The following is a 10,635-nucleotide window of genomic DNA, read 5'->3' as shown; positions in this document are numbered from 1 at the left end:
CACTTCTTGTATCTAAATCGGGCCTAAAACTATGATGCACAGATTTAGAATAGCACCATAGATTAGCACAATATGCTTGAAATGTTGATAACATTATTATGTGGTGGGATTCAATCCCAAATTTTATCTTACAAGTTGTCCGGATAGACAAAAGTATTTAAAGTTTTGATTCAATGAAGTTTATTTATATAAAATAATAATAATAAGAATAATAATCATAATGACAATAATAATTTAGGGACCTTATGTATTTGCACTTTGGTATTACACGTTTTACATTAGTAGAAGAACCCCAACTTTTCATGTTCACTTTTCAGTCGGACAAATTTCTCTTTCCAATTTCTCTACACAAAATATATGCATGCACCTGTGGTTTCATCTCTTACTCAAAAGGATTTCATTGTATTTGGTAATCGGTGCATAAACCATACAAAATTTAGTAAGATAACATAAAACATATCACATCATCGAGTTTTACCTAGTGGAAGGCCTTTAGGCTATCATATTTGACCTTTTCCTTATTTACATAGAACCCTCGAGCAGAATGCAACAACTAGAATAAATGAATCATGACCATCACTCTGAAGATGTTGACTTTCACGAAACCTAGCGGAAAGAAAGCCTACTTGGGGAATCAATGCTCACTACGACCTCATCCTCAGGTCCGGACTCGTCACTAAAATCATCTACTGCATGACTGCCTCTTGGACATTTAACTTGTAGATTACCTGTAAACTTGTTCTCACCAAGGTTCTTCCTTGCAGTAATACCTCCTTTTGACTTGACAGAACGAAGGCCTCGATGTTTATATGAAGGAACTGTTGGATAAGACAAGCTGTGTGATGGCTTAATGAGACCACGCCTCCAAGAACTTCTAGTACACCATTGGGTATTCACCTTGCAAAAATAAACAATGCAATATGTCAGAGTTTCGAACAAAATCCTGATGGAAATGTTGATGTGGCATGTGACACATGGCATGCAATCAATCACCTTTTTTTTAGGTCGATGGTATAAGATATAATCATTATTGCCTTGCAATCAATCACCCAGGGGGTGGTGGTTTCCCCACGCCTACACCACCGACGGGGGAACTGCTCTACCATGTGGGCGGAGGGTGGAACCTTTTCCCCTCACCCCGTGCAGCAGGAGGGAGGGTTCCCCAATCCCACTGCCAGCAAACGGGTGTCGGAGGGGAAGGGTCACATGCCTGCACCACCCACCCTGACACTTGTGCAGGTTCCGGAGGGGAAGGGGTTGGGACCCTTCCACTCCCATGCCCATACTTCCCCCCATCCTGCAGATTTGGCACCCTTCCCCACCCAAGCCCTTAACAGGATGGAAATGAGGTAACCCCTCCCACCACGTGGGGGGTGAGAGGGATTTTATTTCTCCTCCCCCCAAAAGCACATATGAAGGGTAGATGTTCTGCCTACCTTGCTGATGGGTCATGGGAACAGCCCTGTTTTCAGAAGTTGCTAATCCTAGGGACTATCTTTTTTTTTTTTTTTTTTTTCATTTTTCATTCTTCTGTAGTTCACGAACCATGTTATTTAGTGAAACCTAGGGACTTTATTAAATTTCCCTAATATTTAATAGCCAAAAAAAAAAAAAAAGATAGAGAAAAATAGAAAATTCTGAAGGGCAAAAACTTTGGTCTAAGCAAATAAATTCATTTGACCTTTATTTCACGAAGCAACTTCCAGACACAGAAAAACATATCAATCCAATCATACCATACTGCCATAGATACTAAGCTGCATTGCCCTTGCAGACAAGCTGTTAGCTTGTCGGTCAATCCCTTCAGGGATCTGGTTATGTTTCCTTGGATTATAGAAGTTTTCTGGCCAACTCATTAGACCACGATGTTCCCTGCCAAGGGATCTATGGGGGCGATCAGCAGAAGGAGATATCCAGGATGACCTTCTTTGGAGAGTACCGTCGGCTTCAAATGCTGCCATGTCAAAAATTATCACTCTTGCTCTTGTTTCTACTTGATAGCAGGATCCTTGATGAGAAAGACTGGCTCCTGTGATACCTGTTATCATAAATAAGAAACAGGAACCTCAATTAAATATTGGTCATAACAGGATCAGTAAAAAGAATAATGTTTACGGAATCCCATGTACAACATGCCTTGCATTTATGGAACATTAAGCTGATTTTCCTTGAAAGAGAACCATGCCTAAAGATAATTAATTCGAGCAAGAAACATATGTCATCAAATGTTTTGAGCACTATGCAAGCCCAAGGTGACAACCCTCTTGGTGTAAAGATTTTTTAAGGGCCATTATTGAGCTGAAGCAGCCATAAGCCCAAGGATAAGGACAAACCAAAATCAAAGGTGAAAAAGCGCTAAATAACTGCAAAAAGGCAAGAATTAAAATAGAAAAAAAACTACATAAAGAACTGTGAGGCATGAGTGTCGTAGGAAAAGAGAGAGGTGTTGACTTCCTTTACTGGAGATAATGAAATCGAAAACCTCTGATAGGAAAGTCAAATGTTGCCACCTGGAGGTTGACCAACACTAGTTAAACCTGCTTGAGGCTGATACTCATTGAAGATGATCATTTTTTTTTATATTTTATTTAGGATTGCAGATGGTCTTTAATTACCTGCCCTACTCTACCGCTACATAACAAGGGACAAGAACTTATAAACAGGTTGGAGATGTTCCCCCTCCTTCATACCTGACAATTTGAGGCTTTCGAAAATTAGACTCCCATGTGAAGGCAACAGAGCCTCAGGTGATGCAAGGAGTTCTTCAGCCCCCTGTATTTTTATAAATCCTTCTAATAACAAACCAATAGAATGCTGAGGAACTTCTATAGTTTCTCCCCTTATGTATAACTTCATTATTGACCGTTCTGACACAAGAGCCCTCAAATCTTGCAGTGCCATTTTTTCAAATATCTGAGGAAGCAAGAGTTTAACAAGAACAATAGCACTTTCCTGCAAAAAATTGAATGAAAGATCAGTACTCACACGTTAACGAAGCCAGTTATGTTATAATGTTTACACTACCATACTAGCTTTTATGCTTCTCACACTAAACCCACTCCCACCATGTGCGCACTTGATGCTTGTCCCCCCGCCGGTCCATCTCCTTTCCCAATCTTTGCTGAAAAAAACTCTCTTCGGCCTGGAATTAAGCCACCACACCTCACAAAACACCTCCAATTTCAGCCTACTTATCTACCAAAATTGAGCTCAGCACAGTGTTTGCGTTGTCACCAAAAATGGAGTGGAACAGGTGTCTGCAGCCTTATCACAGGGGGGGTACTATCTGCCGAAAGTCTCCAGTTGGTACCCATCCCGTATACGTATGTAGGTAGCCCCGTTAGTGTGTAGAGATAGGTGATACCAAACTCAGCAGGTGAATTCTTCATGATGACATAAATGGCAAGCGGTATTTGGGGTTTCATTGAAATCCAGAATTCAGGTTGTACCTGGTGCAACCTATTGGTTTTTCTTTGTTGGATTGTTTTTGTTTTGGTTACATGGCTCAGTAGTTTATTTCAATTGTTGATTGTAGCATGATAGCATGTGGGGGTTTGGGTGGATTGGCAGGGCGGTGATATGGTGTTTATGGCTGTCCAGGTGTTGTTGGTATGCAAGTTGTCTGAATTTTGGGTGAAAGTTTGGGAGGTTATCCTATGTGCAGAACTGTTTGATTTTTATATTTATTTTAACCTTTTTAGACTTCTTAGCCTTGGGAACTGAACTTTTCAACAGTTTGCAGTTGGTTCCCAATCATTTTCTGGTTTATGGTTGTTTTAAGAGGTAAGCATAAATATTCCAATACCCACTAAACATCTGGAAATGTTTTCAGAATCTTTTTGAGGGTCTCAACCAAACGATATAAAACCAGTGATTTTCTTCGAAATCATTTTCGCTGGGAAAATATTTTACGTAGAAACAAGCATAGCCTTAATAGTGCATATCTGATGACAAGTAGAAATAGTGTATGCCCCATAGTAGAAAATTAAAGAACTTCGTTATATTTGCAATTTTTTACAAGTTGGTTGCCAATGGATTTGGCTATTCATGCTATACGAATAATTATGAAATGAAAAATTCTATTCAGCAGCCCTACACCACACACACCTGCTTTTATTTTTAATCTTTTTATTTTTTTCCCTCAGCAAGTGAGTGTGTGGTCTAGGGCTGCTGAGTAGAAGAACTCAAATAGTAGTCATATCTTCATTTCTTTTTGCAAAGATAGTATAGCCATACCTGCCAAAGAAAATCTTCTAATGACGGATCCAAACTCAGGACTGAAAGTATCTTCTCACTTTCAACAAAAAAACAGAGAACCACAGAATCTGTGATCATGTCACAAATGTTAGACTTCCCACTTAGCACTTCATATAGGCCCAAAGTACTCCCATGTGTAAAAGCCGGATGAAGTGAGTGCTTGTTTTTTATGCTCTTACTTGTCCACTGCAAAACAATATTTCTCATTTCTGTCATAAATAAGAAAGTTGTATATCTTGAACTGGAAATCCAAGGCAAGTCTTTTAGTTACCTTGACCACCCCATTGGAAATAAGCCAAATACCATTTGGCTTGAAACCTTCCTTGTAAAGTGTTACACCACATAACTTTACTGTTTCTTTGGTAGAACCTTGGAGTGGGGCACTGACCGAAGAAGGGAGAGCCCCAAATAAAGGATGCACACTAATCAAGTCACTTATTTTTGGTATCTCAACTAAAGGAGGGTTCCTTAGAAGCTTTTTCAAGTCAGTCTGCATGTGAATTGAAGCCAAATTTCTAGTAAAGAAAAAATTAAGAGAAAATTGATGCAAAATCTAAAGATGATAGAAAGTGAACAACACATCATCACTGAATGAACCTGGACAGCATCATGAAGATGTAGCATCTCTTTCTCTTCCAATAACCCAATCTTCTCACAATTTTGGATATAATCTATTAAATGATTCAGCACTGAATATGTTACTTGTCTTGTCTTCACAACCCGTAAAACCTGAAAATTAAACACAACTATAACCTGTAAATTACACAAACTATGTATTGATGCAATATTGGTCCCTTAATTCCACACAAAATCTGAAAGGGCTTTAGCTAATGAACTCCAACTAGGATCTAGCACATCTGATCATCATGAGACATCCACAGGGGAGTTCAAATTACAAACCTGAGGAAAAGCTACACGAACATCTTCCAAGAACTTTCTTGCTTCTTGTCCTTCTGCCTCGCTTTCATTGATGACTATAGAAGCCACATCACTTTCACCTAAAAATAGACGGAGTTTTAAAGAAGAAAAAATTTCAGCATAACTTGGGCAGTCCAGAAATAAACAATATTCAGAGGCTAAATCTAAATTAGAGGCAATAGCCATTTAGGCCATGACCAGAAAACAAATATTTATTTTCTAAAAGAGTATTTTCATTTCTTGTATAGCAATGCTAGAATTCACTCAAGCATTGCAGAACAATGATTCTTTGTGCCAACACCATATTGTCTGAGTAAAGCAGCTGTTGAGCTTGAATCTGAATAGAAGATTATAATATGCTATACTTGAGAAAGAATATTTACATGTGGCATTACTGTTGTTAGACACCATTGGTCCTAGAAGCTCAAGTGGTTAGGAAGAGGGACAACAATGTATCTCAAGTTAATAGAAGATACCAATTGTAGCAATTTTATATTTAGCTACAGCTCGAGCAAACATGTGAAAAGATCATGTTGAAAAACCCATCAGTCCCAAAAGCTTAAGCTGTCAGGAAGCATGCCAACAGTCTATACGAAGCTCATAAAAATACCAATACTAACAAGGATCTGAATATTTTTCATTGTTCTCAGATTATTGAAAACTTTGACGATTATAAATAACTAAAATTAGGGTTTTCCACAGAAGTTTAAGCCCTGCATTATTAATTACATAAGATAAAGTAGAAATCAAAGGTTCAAACTCCGTAATTTCCAATATTGTTATTGAAAAACAAATTTTCTTGCTACGAGGGGAGGACCACTAGCAGAAAATCTTACCGACGATATCGTCATGATAACAGAACTGATTCAGTACTAAATATAACTTTTTTTTTGGCTGTGGGGTGGGCAAGAAGTGATTGGAAAAGGAAATATATTTATCTAAATTGACACCAATAGGTTGCAAGATCAATAATGATGTGATAACTGGCAAAGCATGTTGACAATGACCAAGGAAGTTAATGTTACCTAAAAAGTCACGTAGCTGCCATCGTGCGATTCTATGGGCACGAAGAAATGCAGCACATATATAACATGCAGATTCCAACCTTTCCACGGTGAAATACAAAGCCAACTTTTGGGGGATAAAGCCCACTTGAAGCAGCTTGTAATAACTTGGGAATTGAACATTAGTTTTTAAACCGTTCCAATCACATAAAGGCTCATGTGAAACCAAGTCAAGCGCTTCATCCACTGACTGCATCAAAAGGTTTGCAGTAGTTTGTGTAATCCTCCCTTCATCCAGCATACCCCAGTAGGCAGCTTGGACACCTGATATAAGAAATGCTTCTTAAACTAGCAAAGGAGTTTACCTTCAATTTAGCAAGCATTATATTCCACGATAACCATCGAATTGATTTGAATAAATCAATATACAAACAATATTTTCAGAAAGATGTGAATTAATCAATAAGCAATGCTATCAACATTTAAAGGAACATACATTAAAAAGGAAACAAAAACATGTTAAGAAACTAACTGTTTTTTATAGTTCTAGTCAAAGCTAGATTGAAAAATAAGTAGTGGGAGTGAAATGAATGAAATATGGTAATAAACATGCCAAGCAATGGGACTGACATGAAACTTATCAATAAATCCGCCATTTAGGAGTACTGCTATATCTTTGAAATTCATAGGGTCGCGATGAGAATCTCTTTTAGATGCACTACCAATAATAACTAATTTACCATTCAACATGCGTATGCGTATATCATTCAAATTGGCCGGGTTCGGATCATTATCATCATCTTCAGAGGCACCATAAGGGTGCACACTTTCCCCTTCCAAATTGTTTAAGCTTTCAATATATCTTTTCACAGTAGGCCAGTCAGCAGGTCCAAGTTCCTCATCATCTCCAAGTTCACCAAAAGCCTCTAACGCTTTGTTCAACATTTCATACTTTGTGTAGCCCAGTATGCGCTGCTGTTAATTGATACACAAATATAAAAAATAAAAATAAAAATAAAAAAAGGAGAGAGAGAGAGAGAGAGGGAAAAAAGAGGAAAAATAAGAACCATGTAAGGATATGATTAAGATCTTCAATTTTATACTTGTAGCTGACACACTAAGAATGAAAATAGTGAGTACTCACGAAACCATAAATATCAACTACTGCCCACTATTGTAACATACATCTTTATGGGCCTTGAGCTTTCAATTACTCAAAATCAGTATGGTTCTTGTTTATTTGATGGTTTTCAGAGTACCTCATTGTTTCATGTATGACACAAAACTCAAAATCAGCAAAAGCATATGAAGAATATTAGTCCTGATCAATATTTTCTAAAAACACAACATGAATGTGTTATCAGAGTCACTGATACTAGGGATTTTGTCCAAGTCCCTTTACCAACAATCTTTGATATTTTTTTTTTAATTAATCAAGGAGGTGACTCTATCTCTAGGTAATATCCCCAATCTTCACTGTATTGTTAAATGTAGGAAGGTTTTGTTAGTCGAACGACTCCATATTCTACATTTATTTTGCAATCTATCACAACTTATCATTTTTGAAGCAGTAAGCTTTACTTCTATGAAGCCACATTATCCTCTCCTAACTCAAAACGGTGAAGTTTCAACTTGTACATATTTATTTTTCTTATTATTTGTCTTAAGTCAATCATCATCTCTCAACTCATAAATAATGGAAGCTTAAAGGTCTACATATTTATCTTAGTAATTTTCTTTCAATGCACATGAGACTTGTAAGGACCATAGACTAAACGATTATCTTTTTTCATCTAAGCATGAAATTTACTTCTATCTTATTAGAGCTTCCTTTGTGAAGTATAGTTCTTTGATATTTTGAGCATGTCGACCGTGACTCCAACTGATAAATTTTGAAATTTAAAGATCTGGAGACTCTGTACCCAATTTCTCCATATCAATCATTTCATTTTCCCTGTAACGATCACCATCTTTAGTAATCAAGAGTGGAAGATTTTGGTTTGTGAAATTTGAGCAACGTTTTAAGATTTATTTCAACATTGTCTCTCTCTATTACTATTCACGTGCACTGTGTTGGTCCATGGCTCGTACAAGGAAAAATTGCAGAAGTGCCAAATATAGCCTTGGTGTGGTGCAGAAAACTCTAGGTATGATCCTGAAGAAACCCTTGGTAGACCAAGACCAAATAGAGGGAGTTCGAAGTGCCTTAGAAGCAATATTTTAAAGATGCAACTGTAGGAAGGCCAAGTTTGAGTAAGGTTAAAATTGCACACAAGGCATTGCATAAAAAACACCTCACTGTTGGTTTTACAAAGGACAAATTAGATCTATTCATAGTGTTGAAAAGTGATGTTTAGGAGCTCCAAATGGTGGATACTAGGAGAAGTTCATTAAGTTCTCGAAGTGAAGGAGATAGGTAAGTAAATACAATATTTATTTTATTAACTTCTAAATAAATTGATTTTCTCAATAATATTTTTGAGATGTTCATACAGTGTAAATAGAACTTCTTCAGAATACCTTTTTATGTATTAATAATATGTTATCAATTACAATTTTCTCAACTGCTTTTAATCTGCATGCTTTCTCTAGATTTGCTTTATGAATATACTTGTGTTATGAATGTTTTTGAGATCAAAATATGTGAGAAAGGAAAGAATGAAAGGAAGAGAAAGATGGTGATGTATGAATGCATAAGAGGTTTATAAATATTTTTGGTCATATGAAATGAAAGGGCACGCACTGGTGTTGGAGCTAATATATGTCATGGAGGCCCACTTGAGTACACCACCATTTACCAAGGATGTAATATCTTAGACCCAAGTCCACTCATTCAACCAATAGTAGTTGGCATCATTGTGATTATCAACCCTTGCAGTGAGGCACAAATGTGTGCAGAAGACCCAAAAGATTAAATAAAAATGGTATATATATATATATATATATATATATGTGTGTGTGTGTGCAATGTTTTATCCTGATTCTTTACAATGTTTTCTAATATGAAAATGTTTTTAATGAAATGCTGATCACTAATCTAAACTTTATTTTTTATAGAATCATTTACTAAAGATTCTACTCATTTTGTTTTTATGTTTTATCCACCCAGATACTATTGAGGACATATCTACAAGCAACGGAAACAATATTTGGGCAACGGAAACAATATTTGGAGTCTTTCTTTACCGATATGAATCTTTATTGTGAAGTACTTGTGGCATATTAGAGTCATACCATGTTATTAGTGAGGGTATTGTTTATTGATATTCTTTATTAATGAATAATATTACAACATAGTATTAATAAGTGATTGTTAATAGAGAATATTAATAAAATGGTACTAATAAGTGCTTGTGGCATCTGAGTAAAAAAGCAACATTGCACACAACCATTCTCCTACACCAACTTTGGTGTCAGAGCTTGTCTATATCAGACTATGAACAAAGCATTTAGAAATCAACTACATGATTAAGAAATTAAGGATCTATCTTAGTCTTTTGTAAATAACATTACACTTAAGTCCTCACCTTCGCAGCTGATAGCTTATCCATATGTAAAAGGCTTAAAATGAACTGTGTTGTTGAACCATTCACAATAAGTGTCAACAGTACGATTCCACCAGTGAAGAAAACAAACTGTGAAAATGAAAAAGCGTGTAATTATATCTCCATATGTAAGAAAGTAATTTCTGGTTTCTCATTCCTCTTCAGCTGCAAAGATACATTAAGTGATCTTCTTCATTTATCTCTCAAATGGAAGATGTAATTTAGATGCTTGCTCAAACACTTACCAGAGTTCCTGTTTTCGAATCGAGTACTGTTGAGCTATCGCTAGCACGCTGAAACAACCAGAGTATATCAATTAGAAGCAATATATTATTAAGGCACCAAAAATACATAAAAGAAGACATGAAATGTTAGTAATGGACACCAAGTGACAAACTATGATCTAATTAGCTGTCTATAAAAATGTATCTGCTACACCTCATGTGGATGCTTCTCAACAAACCTTTTGGTGGCCATTGGGCTTTTCCAATTGGGCTTTACGATTGCAAAGCATAGATTTGAGCATACTTTTCAAGATAATCAAAGGCTAATTTTCAAATAACAGAATCCAGTACAAAAATATACAACTTTGAAAGAGAAGACTTGTCTTTGTCTTCAATTATGAAACCCTTGCCCTTTACTTAGGTATGATATCATAAAGGCGATAAGGAAAGCAATCGACCATTAAACTTAGATGTGATGTACCTGCCAATAAAAGTTTCACAATATTTTTTTCTTTCTGAAGTCTATACAACTGAAGCCATAACTTAGGAAACTTTTCAGAGATCAAGGTAGCTAAGTAACAAATAAACTCAATAATTAGGCCGCATCCCTTGGAGGTGTTACATTTACAAAGATTAGATATACCCAAAAGTCTAATTTTCCTCTTTTTTTTCTTTTTCCTAAATTTA

General features: G+C 36.3%; 1 protein-coding gene across 5 annotated transcripts in view; it reads right to left on the bottom strand.

Moving 5' to 3' along the window:
- Positions 1-382: 382 nt before the first annotated feature.
- LOC121254465 (sodium/hydrogen exchanger 8) overlaps positions 383-10,635 on the bottom strand; it is a 64,089-nt gene continuing 53,836 nt past the window's right edge. For 4 of the 5 annotated variants that reach the window (XM_041154512.1, XM_041154514.1, XM_041154517.1 and 1 more), the window contains 11 exons: positions 9,970-10,017; positions 9,707-9,814; positions 6,920-7,154; positions 6,201-6,503; positions 5,158-5,255; positions 4,855-4,986; positions 4,529-4,747; positions 4,237-4,443; positions 2,691-2,952; positions 1,737-2,038; positions 383-897 (listed from right to left, as the gene is read on the bottom strand). In XM_041154512.1, the coding sequence (XP_041010446.1) occupies positions 607-897; positions 1,737-2,038; positions 2,691-2,952; positions 4,237-4,443; positions 4,529-4,747; positions 4,855-4,986; positions 5,158-5,255; positions 6,201-6,503; positions 6,920-7,154; positions 9,707-9,814; positions 9,970-10,017 (2,205 nt within the window). In that variant the 3' untranslated portion in view covers positions 383-606. The remainder of the gene's footprint in view (positions 898-1,736; positions 2,039-2,690; positions 2,953-4,236; positions 4,444-4,528; positions 4,748-4,854; positions 4,987-5,157; positions 5,256-6,200; positions 6,504-6,919; positions 7,155-9,706; positions 9,815-9,969; positions 10,018-10,635) is intronic. The other variant, XM_041154513.1, reaches the window with a different exon arrangement.

This window comes from Juglans microcarpa x Juglans regia, chromosome 3D, assembly GCF_004785595.1.
Source record: "Juglans microcarpa x Juglans regia isolate MS1-56 chromosome 3D, Jm3101_v1.0, whole genome shotgun sequence".
In the NCBI taxonomy this organism is placed as follows: Eukaryota; Viridiplantae; Streptophyta; class Magnoliopsida; order Fagales; family Juglandaceae; genus Juglans; species Juglans microcarpa x Juglans regia.
Note: the sequence above shows the minus strand (reverse complement) of the source record. Positions and strands in the feature narration are given on the sequence as shown.